Genomic DNA, 27,796 nt, shown 5'->3' with positions numbered 1-27,796 from the left:
GAAATTATAAATAAAATGTTTTACTAATTTATTTATTAAATTCCTATCAGCCCAATTTTTTTCTTACAAATTTTAATATGATTGTAATTTATTAATGTTACTTATTAAAATGTATTAATACAATTTAAATTACAATATATTAATAGAAGTATATTAATATCCATATCTATCTATCTATCTATCTATCTATCTATCTATCTATCTATCTATCTATCTATCTATCTATCTATCTATCTATCTATCATCTTTTAATAATATACAGATTCTACAGTAGTTGTGTAAATTTATGAAAACAATTGTATTCAATTGTAGAAAAATTATGCACACTCAATTATGCAAGATCACGTCTCTGAGCTAAAAGAAGTTCAGGGTGCATTTTGCATTCACGTTCGTAAGTGTCTCCATAACTTTTGTCTATTTTAATGACAGACATTACTGCAAAAAACGAATGCGGTAGAAGGCATCAGTCTTTTAGAAGAGAGTATATCAGCCTCTGATGAGAGAGTGAGATACTCAAAGTTGTCAAAATGCCTCTTGATGTGAAATGCAGGGCTGAATTCACACAGTACAGAGGACTCGTACAGCCACCGACCTGCTAGTTCTCCCTCACAACTGTTGTGAAATTAAAATGGAAAATTGAAATTTGATGACAGTGTGTTAGAAGAGCTGTGAAAGCAACCAATTTGCTGCCATTGGAGCGGATGGTTGGAGAGGGTCATGACATCATGATGTGTCCTTTTCTGCTTTTTATCAACCTTTCAAGTGTTCGTGGGTGTGTACTTGTGAGAAACAGAGAGTTTAAATTAAGAATTGTTTAATTGGCAGTGTGATCAAATGTGTGTGTGTGTGTGTGTGTGTGTGTGTGTGTGTTTGCACTGTGAGTGAACTAAAATTGCAGCCCACACACACTCATCAGTGACCTTGTGCTGGGTGTCTTCTGTGGAAATCTTCCCGTATGCTCTCAAACCCCTGTGGTCATAACATATTCTGCATTTTCTCTTTAATAGCAATTCAGGAATAAAAGATAATTTCATGCACCCAGCTGGATGTTGAGAACCCCTTTGGCGATTAAACTGTATCACCGCTGATGAAATGGTGACGAGCTAAATGATGCAGATTGCATATTTCATGCCCTCGGCCCCTTGAGTTTTGAGTTTGTCATGCTGATGATGCTAATATCATGTAGTTCTTCTTGTGTGATACAAACAAACACAGCGTGAAACACAAGCTTCATAACTCTCCTTACCTTTTCTTGAATACTTTTCTTGAATATTTAGTTCATGTCTTGCTCTCTTTTTATTTCCTTTGAAAAGAATAATTCACTCCAATGTGATTTTTATTTTTTTTTTACTTTCTTTCTTCCATGCAACACAAAAGATGTTTACCAGAATGTTCATGCTGCTCTTTTCAGTACAATTAAAGTGAATGGTGACCAGGAACTGTCAAGCTTTTTTTACCGTTCAAGAATTTTTTTTTTATAGAAATTAATATATATGTATATATGTTGTATGAAAATGAGCAGTATGAACATCCTGTTATACAGGTTCGAGTACTGAGGTAGATGATTTTGGTTGAACTATTCTGTTAATTTCCCATGATTTCATCTGGTGTTGCTTGTTTAAGGATCATTTAAGGATAAAAGGTTTTGTAACACCCTGCAGTCGGTTTGATTTGTGCTTTGAGGCGTCTCATTTTGTAATGAATTGCAGGCCCTCCCCCTTTGCTGAGTGTGTTCCTGTTCCTTTTTTTAGCAACATGAACTCTATATTTGATAATGTTGTTGTTATTGCGGTGCTCCTGTTCTTGCAGCTTTGCCTCCGTTGTCATGGAGACGACAGTTGTATTGAAGTGAGTGAAAGTGTGTGTGTGTGTGTTTATGTGTGAGATGGAAGGCAAGCAAGAGGAATGTTGATAGAAGTGTTGCTCTACACATCAAGGTTGTTCGACACCTCAATCTGTATCTTTACCTGGATGAATAAACTGATTACGGCACTCAGTAATATAACCAGCCTTGAAAACAGGCTACGTTTTCATATGAATTATTGGTGCACTTTCAAATTCACATCCACACCCTAGGGTGATGACTTTCTCGCTATAAAAGTGAAAGCTTCTGATTGGATCAGCCAAATTATTAAATTTTATAGATTAATTTTGTGATTCCAGAGCTTCCAAGATTCTGATTCTTTATGTTCTCGTAGTTTAATTAGGTTAGATTTTCATTACTATATTTGAATAATTTTAAGTCACGCTGACAAGTTTGCCCCCTTAATGAGAACCACTTCATTACTGTAATATGAAAAAGCATTATGAGAGTGTTGCGCATTATGGTAATAGGAATTTGATCCGAACACGTTCTTATTTGTCATGAGATTCACCCTGAGTTCCTTCTAGATCAGCACTCAATGTGATTATATTTCCCAAACCAGATGAGCATATAAAATCAGCACTGAATGATTTCTCCATAATTATACATTCTCGCTCAGAGATTTGAGCTGAATGTGATCTGCATATGCATTGACAGTATTGCATTCCTGAATGTGCTGAATGCCCCACTGGGAGGTGAAACAGTCACGTTAGTGGCATTTATTGCCCCGCCATCCCAGAGCCCACTGAATAATTATCATAATTGCCATCCATAAATTAGCACACAATTTCTCACTCTGTGCTCGCTCTCTGAATAATGGGCCAACATAATCAAGGTATTATTAGTGAGCTAACACGCAGCCACATACGTGCACGTGTATGTAAGTAAAGCAGGTGTGCATACTGTTTGTGACAGTGTGTGTGTATGTGTGAGACTGCTGTACAACATTATTAGAGGAGACAGTGGGTGTGTTTGACAAACAGGCTTGTTTTGTGTTTTAATTTAACTACAGTCAGCCATGACAGACTCATTAGGAGTTCATGGTGTGAGACTGCTAGTGTGTGTGTGTGTGTGTGTGTGAGTAACAGGTTCATTAGCAGCGGTTCCTGACACAAGGTGTGTTAGACAAGAAAATAAAAACTGCCTGAATTTGCAGATTTGGGCAAAACTGTGGCGGATGTGCATAGTCAAAGACAAACATTAGCTTAACTGTCTTTTTCACCTCTTTTCCAACAGAAGATGGCAATTAAGTGCTGCAGAGTTTTTGAAAAGTCATTCAGATGACATTGAAAAGCAGTATTGTAATAGTAAGTGAGGTTTCTGAACTGAACAAATAGAGTATACATGAAATCAAAAACAAGTCAAATATCTGCTTGGTATAATAATAATAGCATTAATATTTTCAGTAATCGTTGGGATCGGATATATAGACAATGCTGAATAGGACGTAGAATCACACACAATTTCTTAATATCAAATGATATGATTCTTGCCAGAGTCCAGTATCTCTTAAACATAGTTTATTAAACTGTGCTGGTGTAAGCGCTGTAAAGAAATTATATTACTCTTAAATAATTTTTTAACAGAGTCAACCTTGAATCTATTATAACTAAAGCAAACTGATAAAGGTTTAAATTTTATTTTTATTTTTATATTATTTCAACATGAAAATAGCTGGCATGGCGTTAAAACACCAGCCAATCAACAGTAAGCTAACACTACTACTAATAATATTAGCAATAATAATAGTAAATAATAATAATCAAGGTCCCCTTGCACAAAATGAGCAAAAACAAACAGAGGAATCAAACCAAGAGAACAATACAAAATAAATACAGAACATAGTTAGAAATAGTTATACAAATTGGAAAGCAGAATATAAGCAGAGGCAGCAAATGCAAAACAAAATTGCAGAATCAAATATAAAACATAAGCAAAGAAGAAATTATGTATAATAGTATGTTAAGAAACTTGGACTGAATATTATATCCATTTTGTAAATTAACACACAGGACATGTCCTCCCAAAAGATATTTTTTTCATATGTGAGAATAAAGGAAGAATAAAGATCAAGAGCTAGTCTGAGAATTGTGTTGTGAACAGGTGATAGAAACAGCCGTCAAGGAGGTGATGAAATATAATGTGGCCGGAGGCAGTAAGAGGTTAAGTCATATTGTATATTATTAGACGTAGACATAAGAATTAAACTTGATTTAAGTGTGGATGAAGCATGTATGGTAGAGCTTTCGGTTTAAACTGATTTTTTATGTATGAAAGTTTTTTTGTATATAGTATAGACCACAGTTATAGCTGCTTTCACCCTCTTTTTGCTTCAATCTTGTTTGCTCTTTCTCCAAAACCATCTTTTTCAATTTTTCTCAGATTTTCTACTTTCAGTATTTTTTCATGTGTTTTCAAGTGGTGCCAGGTTTCTGCCAAGTGCGTGTGTGTGTGTGAAATTAAGTCACTTAAATCAGACATTTTTCTCATGCAAATTAATTAATTTGGCATTTTGGACACCTGTGATGCAACAGGAAGTGAAGATGATGCTTATGTAAGGCTTCCTGTGGTTATACAACTGCTTGACTCTGCACATAGTCATCTCTTTTTGTTGTTTTCTCTCCCTGTCTCACTCTGTCTCTCCCTCTCGCTGAGCAATATGTATCGCACATCCATTCCACCTCCTACTTGCAGGCTTTTTCAAAACTTCCTTCTCTCCTGCAGACAAACTATTGTGTAGTGCATTTGATTTTTGTCGGGATGTCAGCTGAGATTGTTAGTGAAAGCAAGCATCTGTTGGTACATCTAGTATGCGCACAGCAAAATGCTAACAACCAAACAGAACACCTTAGCAACTGTGTAGCAACACCCTGACAACAAATCCACCTCATTTTTGCATTGTTGCTGGTAGTTTTGCATGGGCACCATGGACAAAAAAAGGTGTTATGATGATTTTTGTTGGTGTTACAATGAATGTAAACTCATTTTTGTCAAATAAAAGTTTTATTTATTGTTATGATTTCAAAACTCGCGGTTGCGACTTTCAATTAATTGCTTAAATCTCATCTCATATTTGTCTATTTTTCGCAGTTTTCCTATAATTATGACTCGCAATTGCAACTATTTTATGTAATTGTGACTCACAATGGCAACTGTTTTTCATAATTGCTGCTTTCTCTCAATTAAGCAACTGTGTAGCAACACCCTGACAACAAATCCACCTCATTTTTGCATTGTTGCTGGTAGTTTTGCATGGGCACCATGGACAAAAAAAGGTGTTATGATGATTTTTGTTGGTGTTACAATGAATGTAAACTTTACAATGAATGTAAACTCATTTTTGTCAAATAAAAGTTTTATTTATTGTTATGATTTCAAAACTTGCGGTTGCGACTTTCAATTAATTGCTTAAATCTCATCTCATATTTGTCTATTTTTCGCAGTTTTCCTATAATTATGACTCGCAATTGCAACTATTTTATGTAATTGTGACTCACAATGGCAACTGTTTTTCATAATTGCTGCTTTCTCTCAATTTAAACTATTTCTCATAATTGTACATTTATATCTCACAATTTGACTTCGTATTTTGCAGTTTCGAATGTATATCTCATAAATGTGACTATAACTTTATACTGCAAAACGTTATCTCACAATTGCGACTATTTCTTATTAATGCAACTGCTTTACTTGTTACTTCAATTTTATATCTTACAATTGACTTTAGTTTTTGTAATTCTGACTTTCTCACAACTGCAACTATTTCTCGAAATTGTGAATTTAAATTCATCTTTCACACTTATTTGGATTATTTCTCATAATTGCGACTCTATACCTCAAAATGTAATGCTACATGTATATTTCTCAATTGTAACTATTACTAATACCTGCAATATCATATCTCATATCTCAGAATATGACTTTATATCTCATAGTGTGAATTTATATATTTTAAACTTTATCACACCTACCTAAGGCAGAAATGGGTTTCCATAAAATCTTGAACATGAACATTGCTCAGTGAAACATGACCGCCCTCAGTCTGCTGCTCTTAATTTTCTGCACATTTATGCATTGTCGTTCATTTTCACAGTCCAGAAATGTGATACCACTCTTTTTTAGTGAATCCAGCATCCAGTAACTGGTTATGTTGCACATCATCGCTTTCCATGTGGGCTAGAGTGCCTCACAAAAGGCCTTCAATTTCTTCATTTTATTGAAGTGTAAATTCTACATTATAATTTAGGTAGAATACGTAAGGGTCTGTTGCAGGAGACTATATTATCTTGCTAAAAAAGGCTCATAAAAGTCTCCTCTTTAAGTGACTGATGCTAACATTACACTCTTTCCTGTCATAGCCAAAGCAACGGACCTCATTGTCCTCCTCCCAGGACGTCCAGAAACCCCTACAGAACCACAGCGGTGAGCCTTCAGAGGTCAGTTCATCACTCGGCTACGCCAGCTTCAGCACCAGCCCCCCCGCCAGCCCCGCCAACTGCTCCATCGGATCGGTCGAAGACTACGGCCTCACTGGTACGACTGTCCTTTCTTTAGCATTTAATTCCCTCTTGCTGGTCTAGAGGACAAGATTTCTCAAATGTAATCCCCTACGACAAATAAAAAAAGACACGATTTGAGAAAACTGCTGACATGCAGTAAGAATATGGAGGTATAAAAGTGTCTAGTGTCTGAGTGAACAAATAATGGGAGCTTTGGGACAGATTCACTTTCTGTTCACAGGGATGCTGTTTCTATAGGCATTTCAGCCAATGAGGTCACACGCTGGATAAAACAACCCGACCCCCTTTACGTCTTTTATTCAGACATGTTAATTTCAGCAGGAGGCCTCTCTCTTGATTGGCTCAGAGTGCTTGTGCCAACAACAGAGTGATTCCCGCTGCTGTGAGCGGCACTACTGTAAAAGTGTGACTAAATTACTCATCAAACCACCTTTTAATGGCTTGAACGGCATTTTAAAGTGCTGCTCAGCTACTCGGCACTGTATGAAACTGGCAGCGGGCATCAGAGCATGTGGGAATGTCCTTGGTCTGAATTGTTGGTAAAAATACTGCACTCAAAGAGTAACGCAGGGAGGTTCTGCACAAGGCCTGCATCTCAGCAGACGTCATTGTTTTGGCATGGGCGGTTTCACTGCCAAGGCCGCCACTTCCTGCCTGTCATTTCCTCAGCATCCACCTACGGCACTGCTGGCCGAATGGGCAGTCGATGCCGTTTCCATGGCAATGTCATTCCTGGTACTGAGGTGGGGTAGTCATGGTGACGCTGGTGTACTTCACAGTCCATTGGTTTCGACTAATGCTGTGCACATGCTTGTCTGGCATCCTGATCCCCTGACGCATGTGTTCAGAGAAAATGGGGAAAAGTTGGGAGGAGGGAGAGAGAGAATCTAATTATAAGAGTTACTGCTTATTCACTTTTGCCAAGTTTGCTGTTTTTAGTTTGGATACGGTCGGTAACAGTGGGGAATGTTGCAATATCTACCTGTTTAGTGCATTTTTTTCACCCTTCTTTACTTTTCTCATTCAGTCAGGCAGCATCCAAAATTAACACCCACCATTTGTTAGTAAAAGTTGTACTGTTGGCAAGTCAATATTTGTGAGTTGGACAGTAAAAATATACTAAAAAACAACTTTTTCCATTAGTAAGATGACTAAAGATGAATTTTTTTCTCCAGATGTGAAATAACTCTCATTAAACAAATTAATATAAGAAACTAAATAATGATGTGTCTTGACGTTTTCGCGTCAGTTTCACGCAAAAAGATGGAGACTGACTCATCTCTGCAGTGAGTGACACAATTACTTGCACTATTTGTCACTAATATGCAAGGGAAAATTAATTAAATCACAATTCAGGTATTACAGGTATATATACAGTATATTGTTTATTGTATATTATATATGTATATTATATTGTAGAATTTACTAAATAAAGCACATATGGCTGATAGGAAATGTATTTCTGTCACTCCATTTTATTTTATTTTATTTTATTTTATTTTGCGTAGTGCTTTTTATGGCTGGTAAGAAAGATTTATGGCTGGTAAATTCACTCCCCATTAACAGGTGTGGCAAAAAGTTAATTTTGAATTTTTCTGTCGGGCTGTCAAACTTTTCTACCATTTATTAAACCCAGTTACTTGTATAGATCCCAACGGGTGTCATTACCTTCATCTGTGTCGCTCCTGAAATCCTCCCCAACTGTGCATGTGTGACAGGAGGACCTGGCAACCCTTTAACCAAAGCCTCAGTTGGCCTGTGAGTTACATGACTCTCCCTGGCCACATTACCCGCCATTCCCTCTGTACAAGACAAGCTATCTCTTAAGGAAGGCACACGGTGATAGATAGCGAAGGAAATATCGCTGCAGCATACAAAACCCTTTTGGCACTACAGGGGAGTTTATATCTCTGTTTGCCAGGTCTCCACTCTAAAAAGGGCCTTTTCATCTCAGTCACTCTCCAGTCTAACAGGGGGCTTTTTCAGATGGAGGGGTCCTCTACTCTTCTCTTTGATGGCTGCTCCCTAACGGTCTGCCCTAATAAATGTGTCCTGTGTCCCACCGTTGCAGGACTTTGTAATGGTAGCGTTTCATGGGGTTTTTGAGCGTGTTTCATCTGGTGGCATGAAGTTCTGAGGTTCTTCGCCTTATTCCTTGGAATAGAAGCAGATTTTTGGGTTATCAACATTGAGACCTCACGGTTTGTTGTTGATAGTACTTTAATTTAATTCTGCTGGCATACGAAGACAAAAATGGCCCATCACTGAAATTGCATGTTAACGTCTCCTCTGGGAGGCCAAAGACATGAATTCCAAGCGCTGTTGTGATTGAAGCCGCAGATCAGAGTTGAAATCACAGTAAAGGCATTGAAGTCCTCTCTCTGCAGCTCCAGGAATAGATCTCACATTTTCATGCTTTCATTCACCCCATCTTCTTTTTTTCCCATCTTCCTCCTCCTCCTCCTCACTATTTATTAGCTTTATAAGGTCTATTGTATTGTTGCCTTGGCAACTAGAGTTGAGTGAGGAGCGCATTGTAGTTTCTTTGATGCCGTGCCTTCATAGGTGATGAAATGAAGTTCTGTTGTTTCCCTACAGTAGGTGCGAGAGAGATGGAGAGATAGACAGAGGCATGATGAGAGTGTGGAGAAGACAAGTTCTCATCGCTTTGGGTTACCAAAGGTGGTGTATTTTTATCCAGCTGCGCTTGGAGCAAACGCTATTGATGTGGTATTTTGTAAGCGTGGAGAGAGATGAGTGAGATTACAGCACTGCGATGCACAGAGGCCTTTCAGCTCTGAGATAGTCAAGTTGTTCTCTTTTTGGTCCCAGGCATGATAACCTGCATCCTTAACCCCCACCCAACTGAAAGTTAAGCAGCGATTTCATCAGTGATGGCAGAATTAAGTATCATACTTCATACTTATTTGATGTATGTTGTTCATACTTCATAATATTTGATTTTCGTCGCAAGCTTCTACTTATGAAGCTTTGGATGGATTGGAATAATCACTTCTGACTGGAATACAATTGATGCACTGCTGCTTTCTTTTTAGTTTATTTTTGTACAAACTACTAAAGTAAATTACTTACAACTTATGATACAATTACAGTAGCTTCCATGATGATTCTTTAAATGACTGGCCCAACTCTGAAAGAAGGCTCAAAGAAAATACTGGGTTTCCCACTGGCAATTACAAGATTGTGGTGGCGTTCTTGTGCATTCAACCAGTAAATACGGCCATTCTGACTTCACTTAATGGCAGCATCAGTCCAGTCTGTGGGCATCTTGGTAACGCCCTTGGGCAGAAAGCACTGTTCTTATTTACTTGAATGGAGAAAGAATTACATTTCTTAAACTGTTGGCAAAACTTACAATTCAATAATTTGAGTGTGCTTCTTTAAAAATATATATTTACAATTTTTAATAAGAATTTATAATCATAAAAATTATTAGCAGAAGAAATTGGGTTACATTACATTTGTTGAACTGAAAAATCATGAATTTCAGAGTAGCTTATGTATATATTACTGAATGTATTTGATGGTTACACATTTCATTACACTACCGTACCTTACGTACGTTTGCATTAAATTCATCAGTAGTGTCAGTAAAGACTTTTACATTGTTACATTGTTGGGGAAAAAAATTCCCCAATAAATGCTGTTCTTTTAAACTTTATATTCATCAAACAATCCTGAAAAAATGTACTAGAGATTCCACAAAAATATTAAGCAGCTTTTCTTCATTTCTAAATGTTTATATTACACTGAAGACTGGAGTAATGGCTGCTGAAAATTCAGCTTTTCCATCACCGGAATAAATTACATTATAAAATATATTCAAATATAAAACAGTTAATTTAATATTTCACAATATCACTAATTTTACTTTTTGAGCAGGTATATTCAGTGAGCATAAGATACTTCATAAAAGTCTCATAAAAACATTTAAAAAATTTCACCAACCCAAAACTTTCAAATGATAATGGACTGTGGACATTTGATTGGCGATATAAATAGTGCAGAATCTTAAATATTCTGTATTTGGTCAACTTTTTTTTTATGTATTTGTTTTATTTTTTTTATTATTATTTTAAACCTAAAACATTCAACTTTGTCTACATTTCTCTGTTTCAATGTGAGCTCTTTAGTCCCCACTCTGTTGGTATTTTTACACTAGACATCAATTACTTTATGACCTAATTAGCATAGTACATTTTATTTAAAAAGAATGCTTGGTCCACCAGTCTAGAACAAAAAGACTAGATGTTGCCTGTATAAGTTGATTGTCTCTCTTAATTGAAAGGTGGACTGTCTTCTTCTGTACTGCCTCGTGTAGAGTTCTTCAAATGTCCAAGAACTATAAACTGACCTGATGCTGGTCACTAATGGAGTGATTTGGTGTGTGCCCATGCACTCACGCAGGCATTATTGTGCACTCTACTCGTCTTTATGACTCAGTGTGCTAACGGGGCTCCATGGCATAATTAAACACCATCATTCCATTAAAGAGAGTTTGATTAGAGGATCTGTGTGTGTGAGTGTGTTCCCTGTAGTGCAGCCACCCACAGGGATTCAGAGATCAGAGTCCTGTGTGCTGAGTGGCTAGATAAAAATTGTTTTTATTGTCCACCCATAAACACACACACACACACGTATATATATGCAGTTACAACTATATAATTTGTTGGTTTGTTTGTTTTTTATTTTGTTCTGTTTTGTTTGACAGTTCAAAAGTTTGGGGTCGGTACATTTTTTTTTTTATGTGTTTGAAAGAAGTCTCACAATTGTATTATTACAATGTAAAATTTTGAATATATTTTCAAATGTACAGGTAATTTGTTCCTATGATGGCAAAGCTGAATTTTCAGCTTCATTACTCCAGTCTTCAGTGTCACATGATCCTTCAGAAATTATTCTAATGTGCTGATTTGTTGTGCACAAGAAGCATTTATTATTATCAATGTTGAAAAAATTTTTTTGTGGAAACTGATAGGCTACATTTTTACAGGTTCTTTGATGAATAGAATGCTCAAAAGAACAGTATTTGTATGAAATAGATTTTTTTGTGACATTATAAATAGGGGTGCTCCGATTGATCGGCTACGATCACTATCGGCCGATAATCACGTTGGGATGATTGATCGGCGGTCTCTAAAAAGGCAGATCTCAAGCTGATGACGCTGCCGTGAGAGGTTTGGCACGACATGTAGCGGCACCGTCTCAGTCTCTGTCCGGTGCGGGTAAAATTATTATAATGCTGAAGGTGAGGTACAATTCATATTTCTTCATTAAATAACTTAATTTGTCATTTGAAAACCTTGTGTGAGACGTAATTTCACAAACAGCGTTAGTGAATCACAGCACACTCTCTCTCCTTCTCTCTCAAAATGCACAAATATATTTTCAAATGTACAGGTAATTTGTTCCTATGATGGCAAAGCTGAATTTTCAGCTTCATTACTCCAGTCTTCAGTGTCACATGATCCTTCAGAAATCATTCTAATGTGCTGATTTGTTGTGCACAAGAAGCATTTATTATTATCAATGTTGAAAAATAATTTTTGTGGAAACTGATAGGCTACATTTTTACAGGTTCTTTGATGAATAGAATGCTCAAAAGAACAGTATTTGTATGAAATAGATTTTTTTGTGACATTATAAATAGGGGTGCTCCGATTGATCGGCTACGATCACTATCGGCCGATAATCACGTTGGGATGATTGATCGGCGGTCTCTAAAAAGGCAGATCTCAAGCTGATGACGCTGCCGTGAGAGGTTTGACTCAGAGGTCTCAGTCTCTGTCCGGTGCGGGTAAAATTATTATAATGCTGAAGGTGAGGTACAATTCATATTTCTTCATTAAATAACTTAATTTGTAATTTGAAAACCTTGTGTGAGACGTAATTTCACAAACAGCACGCTCTCTCTCCTTCTCTCTCAAAATGCACAAATGGCTTCAAATCACCACACATCGCATCTGACTATAAGTGAGCTGCACACTGCACAGTTGACACAGGAATTGACACTTGCACAATCAAGGCAGCGTCACATCGTCACTAAAGTTTATAAACTCACAGCGCACACACATAATGCCAGGTTCACATTACTCTGTTTGCAGTGCGTATGCGGTGCATATTTTTTCTGCGCTCATGTTAACGGATTAAAGCGTTCACATTGCACACGGTTGCATCCGTCAGTGCGATCCAGGAGCGGTGCATCTGCAGCAATGCAGAGATCATTTCCGCACCGAATCAATGGCTGCGTTTACACTAGCAGAAAAAAAACCATCTGACACAGATCGGAATTTGATGCACGCGTGATCAGATTTTTTCGCATCCGATCTGAGCCACTTCCAAATGTGGATTTTAATCGGATACATATCTGATATCTGGACATCCGACCTACGTCTAAACACACGTATCCAAATCCCTGTAGAACTCCTAATGCGAGGGCGACACGTTTGCCAGTGCATGCGCTCGCATTTTTTGTGGAAACTGATAGGCTACATTTTTACAGGTTCTTTGATGAATAGAATGCTCAAAAGAACAGTATTTGTATGAAATAGATTTTTTTGTGACATTATAAATAGGGGTGCTCCGATTGATCGGCTACGATCACTATCGGCCGATAATCACGTTGGGATGATTGATCGGCGGTCTCTAAAAAGGCAGATCTCAAGCTGATGACGCTGCCGTGAGAGGTTTGACTCAGAGGTCTCAGTCTCTGTCCGGTGCGGGTAAAATTATTATAATGCTGAAGGTGAGGTACAATTCATATTTCTTCATTAAATAACTTAATTTGTCATTTGAAAACCTTGTGTGAGACGTAATTTCACAAACAGCGTTAGTGAATCACAGCACACTCTCTCTCCTTCTCTCTCAAAATGCACAAATGGCTTCAAATCACCACACATCGCATCTGACTATAAGTGAGCTGCACACTGCACAGTTGACACAGGAATTGACACTTGCACAATCAAGGCAGCGTCACATCGTCACTAAAGTTTATAAACTCACAGCGCACACACATAATGCCAGGTTCACATTACTCTGTTTGCAGTGCGTATGCGGTGCATATTTTTTCTGCGCTCATGTTAACGGATTAAAGCGTTCACATTGCACACGGTTGCATCCGTCAGTGCGATCCAGGAGCGGTGCATCTGCAGCAATGCAGAGATCATTTCCGCACCGAATCAATGGCTGCGTTTACACTAGCAGAAAAAAAACCATCTGACACAGATCGGAATTTGATGCACGCGTGATCAGATTTTTTCGCATCCGATCTGAGCCACTTCCAAATGTGGATTTTAATCGGATACATATCTGATATCTGGACATCCGACCTACGTCTAAACACACGTATCCAAATCCCTGTAGAACTCCTAATGCGAGGGCGACACGTTTGCCAGTGCATGCGCTCGCATTTTATTTAGATGGAAACTTTATGTAGGCTAGGCTAAGTAAGAAATTGCACATGCAGGAGCTGGTTTTCAACCCCTGACCCAGTGAACAGCTTCGCTAAAGCTACATTATATTTCTTAGCAATGACGTGATAACTTTCGCTTGTTCGCAAGCTTCACTCTCTATCTCTCTCTCTCTCTCTCTCTTGTTAATTAATTCAAATTCATTTAAATAAATATCATCTTGGCGCTACTTTATTCACTAAAGAATTCCACCTCTAACGAGCCTAACAAATTAAAATTACCGTTATTTTCCGTTATTTATCCGTTCAGTCAGATTTTGTGCTGCAAAACATCCATGACAGCTGTTGTCCATGCTGGCAAATAATAATGGCCACTTGACAGGTATTATATAAATCATTTTAATAGCACGGCCATTCAAAACCCGAGGGTCTACCTTTTGCATAGTATAGCAATCATTGACTATCATTTTGGATGGGGATTATGTAAACACAGATATCAGATACCAGTAGCGTCTAAAGTGAATGTAAACAGACGGGTCAGAAGATCTCTGCATTAAGACTTGCAGTGTAAATGCAGCCAACTTTAGCTGCGCTGCACACGCTGAATTAAAGTAACAGCGTATTGTTTGCGGTAAATATGAACATGGATTGACACGAAAATGCATATCATTAAAGTTTACTGTGCTTCACAGTCAACACATATGGCTTTTTGGCTAGGTTTAAAGGGAAAGAGCACTTTTAGATAAACAAGGCAATAATAGATGGCACTCGTGGAGGTAGGAAAACAAAGTTCTTTATGAACCGCAGGATTGCTTGTAATGAAGATTTCAATGCAAAAGGAAAGGCAGTAGAGCTGACTATTTCTGTCAATGGTAAGTTTGTGATAATGTAAGAAAAGTAGTTTAAATGTTTTGCCACTTGCTTGAGCAGCTTAATATATAAATCTAGAAGTAAATGCAAAAGCATTTGAATAATGTGTTGATTATATTTATTGTCTGAAAAACTGTATTACTGTACTGTGTAAAAAAAAAAGAATTGCAATACTGAAAAAGCATTTTCAGTGACAATGTTTGGATTTGAAATCAAAATAATGGATAAATGTTGTGTTTGTGGTAAACAGCCACTGATCAGTAGTGGACTCCTGTGTGAAAGCTGCTTCTCCTCTCACAAGAGACACCTAAGAGGGGAATTCCCCCATTTTCAAAAATGAAATTCAGGCTCTGAATAAATCTCTAAAAATCCTGATCAGAGTGTCACTATAAATAGTTATAAATGATAAAAAATAAGGCTTTAAAAAGATCAGTATCGGTGATCGTATCGGCAGATACTGATTTCTGTGATTGGCGATCGGTGATCGGCCTCAAAAATCCTGAGCACCACTAATTATAAATGTCTTCACTGACATTTTTGATCAATTTAATGCATCCTTGCTGAATAATAATAATAATAATAATAATATAATTTATTTAAAAAAAATCTGTTATGTCACTTGAAATAGTTTTATTTTCTGTATCGTAACTGCTGTGGCACTGCAGACCCTAAGTATTGTAATAGTAATATTGATGTTTGCCTTAGCAAGCACTAAGAAGATTTTTCTCTGCACTATTAGAATATTACAGTTTTTTTTACAGTATTTATTAAATGTAAAAAGCAGTGGTACCGATACATTTTTCTCTTTCTCTCTCTCTGCGAGCTGCTGTAGGTCTGGCAGGATCTCTGGCCCTATTTTTGGCAGGAAATGGGTGCAGTTCAATACGGCGCAGTAAACATTTGTTAACAAGCAATTAAACATGTGGCTTTTAATCCACTGGAAAAGACAGCCATCAGCTCAGTGCGTGTGTGTGTGTGTGTGTGTGTGTGTGTGATTGGCTCAGCCCATCCAGCTCTTTTTCTACTGTTCTCCACCATAACTTCCTCCTGCGTCTACAACTCCACCCTGATTTTGAATTTCAGACTAATCTAAATAGACCGATAACTTGAACATACAGTGAGCCACGAGTTCACATATGTCAGCTCACAAATACATACGTGCATAATACTTATCTTTCAGTTTCTCTCCAAAGCTGTGACATGACAAGACATGACAGTGTGATCGAGTATGTGCACAGATGAGGAAGTGTGAGTGTGTGCACAGAAACATCACTGGAATGGTGTGGTGCAACAGTGGCCCTATCAGATCTTTGAGAATGAAAAACGACATGTAAACGAATGTGTGCGACTGTGACCTCAGAGGTGGGAGCCTCATTCCTCACAAGATCCTTCTCATGGAAAGTCCTGCTGGCTGTTTTGCTGCTTCATACCTGTCCTGCTAAGAACGAGTAAGAAGTAAGAAGGTAAGAACGAGTGTGATAGAGGTTTTGAAGAAGGAGGTAGGTGCTGTAGCTTTACTGCAGCATGTGATAGTTTTAACCATAGATGTTTCTCCATGGAAATGTTTAATGGAGGGAGGGGAGATTCACAACTTTTTTAAGAATATCCACTCTTTTTAATTTAACTCCTGTCGGGCATCAGATTCGCTCTTCACTGTGGGCCCAGCATGCACTGCAGCTCCTGTTATATCACTCACTCTGGCTGATGTTCTCCTCCCTGCTGTTTACTGCATGTTCTGGAAGAGCTCTTCACACTAGTGAGTCAGAAATACAGCAGCATAAGCCCATCATCTTGATAAGACCCCCGAAAGCTGCTCTCACACCCCAGCGGTCTAGTCACCTGAAATCAAAATTCAGTCCTCATTTACTTTGGTTTCAATATGGCAAGTGGCAAATAAGATGATATTTAGTCATTTAGTCATTTATGATATTTAAATGATTATAGTAGTTTTATGATTAAAGCTCTGTATTTTTTATTGTGGTGGGGCAAAACATGCAATAATGCAATGCAATACAATGATGATTGAGAGATGTAAAAACAAACGCTCCTCAGAAGCCTGTTGTATCATATTTGATATATTTTAAAATAATTTTTATTAAAAAAATAATAATGTCTGGGTTTTCAGCAATATTTTGATCATGCTTTTAATTTAGAGGAACTCTGTGTATCAAATACGATACAGTAGGCTTTGTAGTGTTAAGATATATATAGTAAAAGGGAAATTTTCAGTCTTTTCATCACAGAGACTCTGTAGAATTGTAATATAGTGACTTGGAGTAGTCTGGACTCCTTTTATGATACTTCTTGTAGAGTTTGGAACTCTATAAAATAGTTACATAATGCAAATATTTTGTGCTAAAATATTTTTAAACCTGATAAATTGCTTTTTGCACCTGTTCTCTGCTCATTTTGTTGAGTACATGGCCTGTCAGTCCATCAAATTGAACGAGATTGATTTGTTTTTATCAGGGCATGAACTCTGTCCCATTGTTTTCGCCTCAAAGCTTGAGTTTCTTATATATGTGTCTTTATAAATTACGACAAGTAACCCTACAAGCGATCTAATTACGTGGGAAGAGTTCAGACACTGTGCTGCGGGATAGATTTTCTCCCGATGGCCCCAGATCAGCCTTTTGTACTCTGCGTGAGCTTTTGATGCACTCTCTGCTGTGCTCAGATAAGACTTAAGCACTTCTGCTGAAATCTCTCTGATTTTTTGGCCTGTGGGTCAGTTCATATGGCGCCACAGTCAGTCTGCAGTAGATCACTTTCTTTTTGTCTGTCGTCTTTCTTTCTCTGTTTCCTCTCTTCCTTCTAAAGGCCAAGAGCTTTGAGCCCATGATTTTAGGAAGCCACTGTGCTGTTTCCAGGACTACTAGATGTCACCTGTTGCAGTTGCAGCTGCAGATCTGACCTGAGAGGAATATGGAAAAAGTGACAGATATTAGAAATTTATAGAGGGGGACTCACTAAAAAATAAATGCTATTCCACTGTCCAGTTCATTTGCTCATTTATTGGTTCATTTAATTCTATAATATACTATATACTAGATAATCTAGTTTTTATTTTATTTTATTTTTTTCCGATCTCAAATCACTTCAGACAGTTTCCAGACATTACTGTGCAGATTCGTTTTCTCAGAAAACATTAAAACCAACACACACAAAACAATCTCTTTCCCCTGATATCTCTCGTAGTTTGGTGACACATCTCTCTCAGTAATGGCAAAGATCTCAGAGCACTCATGCCTTTATATTACCCATAAATTGTGTATTTTATTTGATCTGTTTCCCAGAAACTGAAGTGAACTTTCCATTATGGCTGTGTAGGTGTGCTGAGTGGTTTCTATACTGTAGATGGTTATCCGCTTCTGCCTTGCTGTGAGTCTGGTGAACACACTCGTTCACTCACACAACATGCAACTTCACTGTATGCTTTTATTTAGGCCGTTGTTTTTTCATTTGAAGTCTTTTATTTAATGTTAAATTAATCAAATACTGTCTGTTTTTAAACTATTTACACTGATATTAGACCTATTTCAGTATCAGTATTATGATACTGTTAGCATCAAATAGTTGTTTTGGCGGGGTGATTTGCATCTTTATTATGTGGTAAAGAGGGCTCATGGAAGTTTTCAATGTCTGTAGATAGACCGATAGAATCAACCAACCTTGTTTTTTCTTTTGATCCTTTTCAGTGTGAGTTTTTCCTGCAGCATGTTTGTATTTGGCTTCTTGCAGTTGACGGTCAAGGCCTCTCTGTGTTTTGTATGCCAACCGCTGTTTTGTCTGAGATGGCAGTGACCTTTGTGATAGCTCATGCTGTTTCTGCCTCTCTCTCTCAATGGATGAACTCATCATGGCGTTTAACTTATGGTCCTTTCACTCTAGATGATCAAAACTGACACGGGCCTTTTTGTACAAAATTATCCTCTCTCTTCAAGGTCATAAGCGAATCTGGGACTTTGTTTTAAAGGATTGTTTCAGTCAGCCTTTCCTCACCCTCATGTCGCTCCAAATCCAAATGACTTTCTTTCTTCCATGGGACATAAAAGGAGGCATTTTTAAAATGTACAAGTCACTCTTTTCCATGCTATTATGGAACTGGAGCTATCTAACTTCAAAGATGGAACATAATGAACGTAACCATAAAAGTTTAGAAAACATGAAGGTGAGTGAATGATGACAAAATTATTTTTTCTTTTTTTTATTGGTGAACTCTCCTTTTAAACTCATTTTGTTTGTGTGTGTGTGAGATTTTCTCAATCTCTTGTTGTGCTCTCCCTCAGCGTGCAGGAGTGTAATTTGATCTTTATCGATTGAAAATGCTGTTTACATGAGCTGGAACACGGCACCAACACTGGGAAAGTATGTTATGGGGGAGCATTGAGCTCTGATGTCTCCCTCTGAGTGTTATAGATACTGATATCCTGTCTCTCTGCGTTCACTAAATCTGACTGCTGGAGTCCAATCTGGTTTATGCATCAAAAACCTTTTAAGCATTGCATGTCTTCCGCCGTCCACACCCGTATTTATCACACCTCTTCGCTTCTTCTCTTGATATACCAGATATGAAAGAAGCGATGTCGTACATGTGAACGTGGTGCTGTGATTTATATTACATGCCATGAGTGTGTGGCTTTATAGGGGCATGCTTTAATGAGGTTTAAAACACTCATTCAGAGTTTCGAGGATGTGTGGAGTTGAGATGAGACTAGAAATGCATTTTGAGAGCTGTTTTAGTTATTCATCAAAGCTGAATTTGCTCGTTCTCCATTTAGTCTTGTTTATTTGTGCTGTGAGCTTTATGCAAGATCAACGCTTTTTTGTTGCAAAATAAAAATAGCAGCTTTCTCTGTGTTCCTTTGAGATTCCTCAATTCCGGTGGTTATTTTGGCCTGTTGCAGAGCGTTCCGTTCAGTTGATTATTCTACGTTATGTGCACGGAGATAAAAGGCAACTCATGTGACTGTATGGAAAGGATCAAAGCTGGATGTTTTTTATATATATATATATATATATATATATATATATATATATATATATTTTTTTTTTTACAGTAATGTGAAATTTTTGTGTGGGAAATGTGCTTAATTATCATTACAATAATGTCAAAAATATGACCTGAACATTTTTGACAGGTGCCTTGAGAGATGTATCTTGTAGCTACGTTTTATTAGAGATAAGAATGAACAAAGTACAGATGATAAAAGAGATTTTCAACTCAATTGACAGTCTCAAATTTCTTCCTCTTCTTTGAATTCTTCTTTAAAGTTAAATCTCTTTCAGGTCAGCGCTTCTGTTTAGATACATGGGGGCTTCCCGCTTCATATGACGACTAAATCTCCACAGTCAATAAATGTAATGCGTCACAGCATTTTCTTTCCCAGCCTCACCCGGCTGTCAGGTCTTCAGAAGAAAACATATATTAGAAATAACTGATCAGAGGGGAGAGGGGAGAGATCTGCATCCGTTCATCTGGGGCATCTGAGTGACTTTCTCTTTGGAGTAAAAACACGGTCCGCTAGTAGACAGCGAAGGGCTGTTCTTTGAAGGCAGGTGTTCAGCTTTACGGATGTGAAACGACACTTTCTTCGCTCCGAACATCACAGTCATTTTAATGAGGAGACATTCATCAAAAAACACTCTCCCAGCTCTCTCCAAACTGACGTATTCTCAAACTAACCTGATTGTGATAAATTGCCTTCCCAAAATTTCCATTTCTCCCCCAGCTTTTAGCAAACAATTAAGTGGTTTTGGGGCACAATTACTGATATTTAAGAAGAACTGAAAGTGGGCTTGTGGGAAAAGAGCAATGAGGGAGAAGTCTGTGGGGAAATGCCATAGAATAAGGACATAAAAATAGAGATGAGGGCCTTTCGTTATGCAAACACAATTTATCTCTCTCTCTCTTTTCCACTCCACAGATTGACAAGATTATGAGCTCCATAGGTGCTGGAATTGGAACAGAGTTGGAGGGGATTACGGAGGATCACTCAGGTTTGTGTGTCTCTGTGTGTGTGGTGTTGCTGCATATAGTCAGTCATCCCACTACATTTAACATATATCCATAACTATAGGGAGCTCATGGCATGATATGAATGTTAACTAACGGCTGTGAAGTGTGCAGCGCTGTGAGACAGGAGGGTTTCCTTCAGTAGCATCAAAGACCCGCTCATAGACAGGGAGCTTTTTGAGATGTAACCATGGCTATCGTTCACTCTCCTCTTGTCAATGTGCTCTTCCTGTAGTCATAATGAGAGCAGGGGGACAAGAAGTGGTTGGACAGTTTAGACCTCTAAGCACTGATCTTGGGACAGTTTTGCTGTTTGCAGTGGGAGGGAAAGGAACATCTCATTGACTGGAAATCAGTGTACTAAGATTTTGACAGCAATGATAAATAGTGAAAATAGTGAGAATCAAACGATAGAGCTAATAATGAGGACATTAACATTGTCTCCAATGGCCCTCCCCTTACCTCCTCTCTTCTCCGCTCATCTCCTGTCCTCTATCCTCCCTTCTCTTGTCTCCTTTTGCCTCCTCTCATTCTCTTCTCTCCCCTCCTCTCCCCTCTCCCTTTGCCTTTTCTCTTGTCTCCATCCTCTCTCCTCTTTTTTGGCTCTCATTTTGTCTCCTGTTGCCTCCTCTCATTCTCTCCCCTCTCCTTTAGCCTCTGCTCCTGTTTCCTCTCCTGTCATTCTCTCCTCTGCTATCCCCCCCTCTCTTTTGCCTCTCCTTTCACCTTCTGTCCTCTCTCCTCCTCTCTTTTTGCCTATCCTCTTGCCTCCTCTATCCTCCTTTGCCCTCATGTTGCCTCTTCTAATGCTTTCTTCTCTCCTACTCTACTTTTGCCTACTTTGCTTTTGTCTCTACTCCTGCCTTCTCTCCCCTTTTTTGCCTCTCCTCTCCTGTCATTCTTTCCTTTCACCTCTTCTCATATTCACTCCTCTCTTTTGCCTCTTCTTTCACCTTCTGTTCTCTCCTCTTTTTCTTCCTTTTTGCTCTCGTATCCTGTTGCCTCACTTCTTGCCTCCTCTCCTCTCTTCTCCTCTGTCAACTTCTGTCATCTCCTCTCCTCTCTGTTCACCTCTTTTCTAATCCCATCCTCTCTTTTGCCTCTCCTCTCACCTCCTGTTCTCTCTTTTCTCCATCGGTCTCACCTCTCTTCTGCTGTCGCCTCCTTTCCAGTAATTCTCTCATCACTTTTTGCCTCTCCTCTCACTTCCTTTCTTTTCGCCTCTTTTGTCACAACCTGCCCCCTCTCCTGCCTCCTCTCCTCTGTCATTTTTTCCACTTATTTCACCTCTTTTCCTGTCCCTTACACTTTTTGCCTCTCCTCGAACACCCCTCCCCCATTCTCTCCTCTCATTTGCACCATCTGATTTTGCCTTTCCTCTCGCCTCCTTTCCTTTTGCTTCATGTCTATCTTTTCCTGTCCTCTCCTCTTGCCCCCTCTCATTTCACCTTCTCTCCTTTCATCTCTCCACTCCTCCCACCTCCTCTCCTGTTCTTGCACATCTCCTCTCACCTGTCCTCTCACCTCTTGCCTGTTATTACTACTTTCATCCCTTCCTCTTGACTCCTCCCCATTTTGTTCACCACCTCCACTTTACCTCTCCTTTCTCCTCCTCTCTCTTAATATCTCCCCTCACCACCTCTATTGTCACCTTTCATCTTGTGTCTTATTCTTTCATTTCGACTTGTCTCCTCTCACCTTTACTCTCCTCTCAACTCCTGTTCTCTCCTCTCACCTCCTCTACTTTCACTTCTTCTTTCATCTCCTCTCCTCTTGTCTCGTCTCCTTTCCTCGCCTCTCCTATACTTTTGCTTCGCCTCTCCTCTGCAGTGGTCCCTCATTTTTCTGTCCACAGAAAGCCCATTTGTGTTGCCATTCCACCAGTGCTCACAGACACCCACAGAGTGTGTGTGTGTGTGTGTGTGTGTGTGTATATGTGTGGGAGGGAGCAACAGCAGCTTCTGCACTCAGACAAAGAGGCTGGGGTTGATCTGATGGCTATTATCGGCAATGTGAGGTACAGCTAGTGGAAAGAAGGGAGGGAGAAAGAGAGACCAAGAGGGAGGGAGAGAGAGAGCGCACAGTGGCACAGGATGCAGAGGCATACAAATGAGTGTGGGAGTGCTGGAGAAACAGAATTCTACCAAGCAAGCTGCACGCTGTCATTCCTATCCTCTTTCACAAACGCACACTCGCTCATTCCCTCCCGCACGCGCACACACACATGCCTGCACTCTCCACACGTCGAGACACAGGTTGAGCAGCACAGCGGCTGAAGCGGTGGTTGGTAATCGTGCATCTCTCTCGCCTCTATTGTGGATGTAATTTGGAGCCTTCAGCATGTCTATCTCCACAGCCGGCGTATTTCTCCACCAGCGCGGACCCTAACGCTCACCCTCCAGAGAGGACCCTCTTCTAATTTGCTCTATTTCTGTTTTCCTCCCCTTTTCAACTGTTTTCTAAACATTACTATCTTCTTTTCTTTGAAATCACTTTTCTACCTCCTTTTCTCGCTCTCTCTGCTTCTCCCGTTTCCACTCGCGCTCTCCGTCGCTTGTTGAGCATGGCGGGTTCGTTTGACAGTCACTTTGCACGGAACATGATGTGGCAGTGCCAGCTCTCACAGCCGGACTGTCGCTGCTACCGGGTGGATGGCTACTCACTTCTCAAACGCCTCCCTCTGCACCCCTTGATAGGTCCCCGCTGCCCCGTCCAGTCCGTGGGACAGTGGCTGGACAACATCGGTCTCGTGCAGTATGAAAACCACCTGCTGTCTAACGGCTTCGACAACGTTCAGTTTATGGTGAGTGTCTCCTTCACACTTCCATCTCTGTCTTTCCTTACGGCCAGTTTTCTGAGCATGTCTTTTTTCTTTTTTTTTTCAACTGTTTTCTAAACATTACTATCTTCTTTTCTTTGAAATCACTTTTCTACCTCCTTTTCTCGCTCTCTCTGCTTCTCCCGTTTCCACTCGCGCTCTCCGTCGCTTGTTGAGCATGGCGGGTTCGTTTGACAGTCACTTTGCACGGAACATGATGTGGCAGTGCCAGCTCTCACAGCCGGACTGTCGCTGCTACCGGGTGGATGGCTACTCACTTCTCAAACGCCTCCCTCTGCACCCCTTGATAGGTCCCCGCTGCCCCGTCCAGTCCGTGGGACAGTGGCTGGACAACATCGGTCTCGTGCAGTATGAAAACCACCTGCTGTCTAACGGCTTCGACAACGTTCAGTTTATGGTGAGTGTCTCCTTCACACTTCCATCTCTGTCTTTCCTTACGGCCAGTTTTCTGAGCATGTCTTTTTTCTTTTTTTTTTTGTCATCAGTTGCTTGTTGTGGGTGGTGTGGGTTTGCATGTGTACTTGAGTGTTTGTTGTTTTCTGTTTGTTCTCAGGTGAGCTGTTTTGTGATTATGTGAAATCTGCTTTGCTTGAGTTCTCAGTATCTTAATTTGCTGGTCTCCTGTTACATCACGCTATGATATTTACTTGAATATTGTGATGTTTCACATGTGAATCTAAAGTATTGCCTGGCCTGTATGTTTCCTGTCTGTACTCCAATATCAGCACTTTGGAAACTCAGGAACTTTGGAAAGCAAAGATATTTAGTTAATTATACATTTTCATTATAAATATTTGATCTAACATTTCTAGTTTTGAAGATTGTAGAAGTTTAGTAACTGGATGAAAATAAAAAAAACTGTATAAAAGAGCCATATAATAGGAAAATAGAAATTGAACAATAATATATTATAGAAATAAAGAATATATGATAGGAATTATATATAATATAAACACAATATGTTTCATGATTACCTTATGTTGTTATAAATATTATCTTACACTCTAAAAAATGCTGGGTTGTTTCAACCCAGCTTTTAGGTTAAAAATGTAATTAAAAGATTTTACTCAACAGCTGGGTTAGTCCATATTTGATCCAAAGTTGGGTTGAAACAAGCCAGCATTTTTTAGAGTGTATAAATAGTGCTTTTGTTGTTTGTGCAGTGCTGCATGGGTACTCATTAGTACATTCTATTCCAACACGTGGTCAACGTCACTTCTCTGACAATGCAGAAAACATGTTCACCGTGGGTGTGTTCAGAAGCATGAATGCATTCAGATGCATGAATGCATTTGCCTGGTTTGTGTTGGTGTAGGTTTGGTGGAGAAATTGTTAAGGCAATCCATCTTCAACTACCAAAACAATCATGGGTGTTTAGGAGCTGCACCTGTAGAGATGAAGGGGCAAGTTGGAGGATGTTGTTTCCGGGAAGAGTCGATCAAAGCTGCTATATGTTTATTAGTTTAAAGGAAATCTAGTTAAGCTAGTTAAGAAACCATGTTGTTGATCAGCTTATGCCGTTTTTCTGCAGGGAAGTGCAATGATGAACTGAAAGTGCACTAAAAACCACACAAGTCATCATGAGTGACCCATTAACTCACTTTAGCATGTTTCCTACACTCTTAAAAATAAAGGTGCTTCAAAAGGTTCTTCAAGCGATGCCATAGAAGAACCATTTTTGGTTCCACAAAGAACCATTCAGTCAAAGGTTCTTTAAAGAACCATCTCTTTCTTATCTTTTTATAATCTGAAGAACCTTCTTTCGCCACAAAGAAGCTTTTGTGAAACAGAAAGGTTCTTCAGATGTTAAAGGTTCTTTATGGAACCATTTAGACAAAAAGGTTCTTCTATGGCATCGTGAAGCACCTTTATTTTTAAGAGTGTATGCTCACACAGTGGCTAGTGTAAAACAAACAGTACACTGCAAAAATAATTTTCTTAATCACTATTTTAGTCTTGTTTTATAGTAGAAATGTCTAAATGTGCTTAAACCCACATCAATTTACTTGAGAGTTAAATTTGCATTATTTATTGTTGATATTAAGGCTTGTCTTTAGATAATATATCCTGAATATTTTATACTCCATTGGCAAATTGTTTTACTGTAAGTGTAAATCTAACTAAATTTAGTGAGCGGAAAAAATTGCCAGAGGGGTAAGAAAACCTAATTTCCAAGAATATGTCTTGAATTAAGTAAATTAATTAAGTCTAAGATTTGAATACAAGACACAAATACTGATTAATGAAATAGTTTTTTTGCTGTGTACAATATTCAGAAAGGCCTATGTGAACATCATAGTATTAATATACTTTTAAGATCACTCATTTTCACCCTGCAAGCTTCTAGAACAATGTCTTTGACTAGGTACAGTGAGTCAATGCAATCTGTTTTGTTCTCTTGCGTTGTGTGTAGCTCTATGCTTTTAGACTTCTAATTTATTTGTTGCAGACTGTGGCTCTACCAAAAGGAATTATTTCACATAAACTGCACTGAGCTGATGGATAATGGCGTTTTGACTAAATCTTATACATTGTGTGACCGAATCAGATGCTCATGCATACGTTTGTGTGTGTGTAATGAGTCGTTTTGCAAGTGTTTAGTTGCTCATGCTGATTACCCTCCCCCAGCTCTGACCTGCATCCATTCCTGTGGTTGCCGAGGCAACAGCAGAAAGAAAAGAAGAGTATTTGTACTCTGTACTTGAAGAGTACAGAGTATTTTAGCTATATAAGTTTTTTAAAATGTGTGTTTCCTTCCCAACTGTTGTCAAGGAAATGGATTACACTGTTTCCCTGCGGAGCATTTTTAATAGGGTGTTAAAAACCTCCCGAAGCCAGGGCTAATTTGTCAGCACCCGTCGTAGTGCCAACATTGACAGCTTTACCTGCTAGCAATACAAAATACTGAACGTGACCTTATCCAAGAGGTACAACAATCAAAACTCTTTATTTATAAACATGCTCTCAGTGGTTTTCATTAATTAATAATTGCATACAGTTATGCGTTGTTTTCATGCAGAATTTCTGCTGGATTCTCAACAGGTACATTAGCATAAAATTGTGTTCTTTATAATATTGATGTATCCCAGTTGTGTGTGCCTGCAGTTAATCATTAGTATATTACGAGTCCAACCATCTCCATATAAGGGCTTTCTATACAACCTCACCTGTACAGGTGCAAATATTGAGAGAAAAATGCCACACTAAAAGGATGTTCAATTGAATAAATAGCTTTTATATAGGCTTAAGCTACACATGATTGTGTTTAAAACCTCACGTTAGCCAAATGTTTTTTTTTCTTTTGGTTTGAGATATAATGCACATTTTTGAGAAATAAGTAAGGCTTATTGAAAACATATGTACTGTTTATGCACTGCCATCCAAGTTTCAGTTCAGTAAGATTTTTTAAACATTAATATTTTTATTCAGCAATGATGCATTTAATTGGTCAAACATGACAGTTAAGACATTTACATTGTTAAAAAATTGGGGCTGTCAGTCGATTAAAATTGTTAATCTAATTACACAATGTGGTGATTAATTAAATCTAATTAATTGAATATTGCAAATTAAATTTGGCTGAGAAATTACCCACAAAAATAACTTAAAGCCAGTTTTGTATTACATGAGAAAAGCATGAAATATATATTACAAAAAATAGCTTTAGAATTTTTTTTTCCTTTTTTTTTCATTTTTGAGTTAACTATTTCTTTAAGTTTTTATTAATATGGATTTTTTTTATTAATATGTAAATATGAAGTGATTTTTTTTTTATGAACTGATACTCTAGAAATAAGAAGCAAAAATGTCCAGTAGGTGGCAGTAAATTAATAAGTCATTGAGTCATTAATTTGATTTGTTCAAACGGCTGATTCATTCAGGAATTAAAGGGGTCATATGATGCGATTTCAAGTTTTCCTTTCTCTTTGGAGTGTTACAAGCTGTTCGTGAATAGATAAGATCCCTAAAGTTGCAAAGACTAAAGTCTCAAACCCAAAGAGATATTCTTTATAAAAATTAAGACTTGTCCATGCCCTCCTAAAACGCCTCGTTTAAACACGCCCCCACATGTCTACATCACGATGTGGGAAGATTTGCATAACACCGCCAAAATGTTCATGCAAAGAAAGAAGGCTTAACTTTGATTCTCGCTGTAGTATTGTTGCTGCTGCCATGTCGTGGAGACGCTGTGTGTTTAGTTGTGAAAGCGAAACTACTTTGTTTGGCCTTCCAAAAGAGGACACAACTAGAAATCAGT

At 38.5% G+C, this 27,796-nt stretch overlaps 2 protein-coding genes across 2 annotated transcripts in view; both read left to right on the top strand.

The window, feature by feature from the left end:
- LOC107593803 (ankyrin repeat and sterile alpha motif domain-containing protein 1B-like) overlaps nt 1-8,521 on the top strand; it is a 90,201-nt gene extending 81,680 nt beyond the window's left edge. Inside the window, exons 16-18 of the mRNA XM_016283712.1 lie at nt 6,223-6,397; nt 7,024-7,127; nt 8,456-8,521. Of these exons, the coding sequence (XP_016139198.1) occupies nt 6,223-6,397; nt 7,024-7,127; nt 8,456-8,521 (345 nt within the window). The remainder of the gene's footprint in view (nt 1-6,222; nt 6,398-7,023; nt 7,128-8,455) is intronic.
- Nucleotides 8,522-18,848: 10,327 nt separating this feature from the next.
- Nucleotides 18,849-27,796, top strand: part of LOC107593714 (ankyrin repeat and sterile alpha motif domain-containing protein 1B-like) — a 14,185-nt gene continuing 5,237 nt past the window's right edge. Inside the window, exons 1-3 of the mRNA XM_016283601.1 lie at nt 18,849-18,854; nt 20,611-20,683; nt 23,396-23,502. Coding sequence (XP_016139087.1) covers nt 18,849-18,854; nt 20,611-20,683; nt 23,396-23,502 — 186 coding nt within the window. The remainder of the gene's footprint in view (nt 18,855-20,610; nt 20,684-23,395; nt 23,503-27,796) is intronic.

This window comes from Sinocyclocheilus grahami, unplaced genomic scaffold (assembly GCF_001515645.1).
Source record: "Sinocyclocheilus grahami isolate Dianchi unplaced genomic scaffold, SAMN03320097.WGS_v1.1 scaffold1.1, whole genome shotgun sequence".
Taxonomy (NCBI): domain Eukaryota; kingdom Metazoa; phylum Chordata; class Actinopteri; order Cypriniformes; family Cyprinidae; genus Sinocyclocheilus; species Sinocyclocheilus grahami.
Note: the sequence above shows the minus strand (reverse complement) of the source record. Positions and strands in the feature narration are given on the sequence as shown.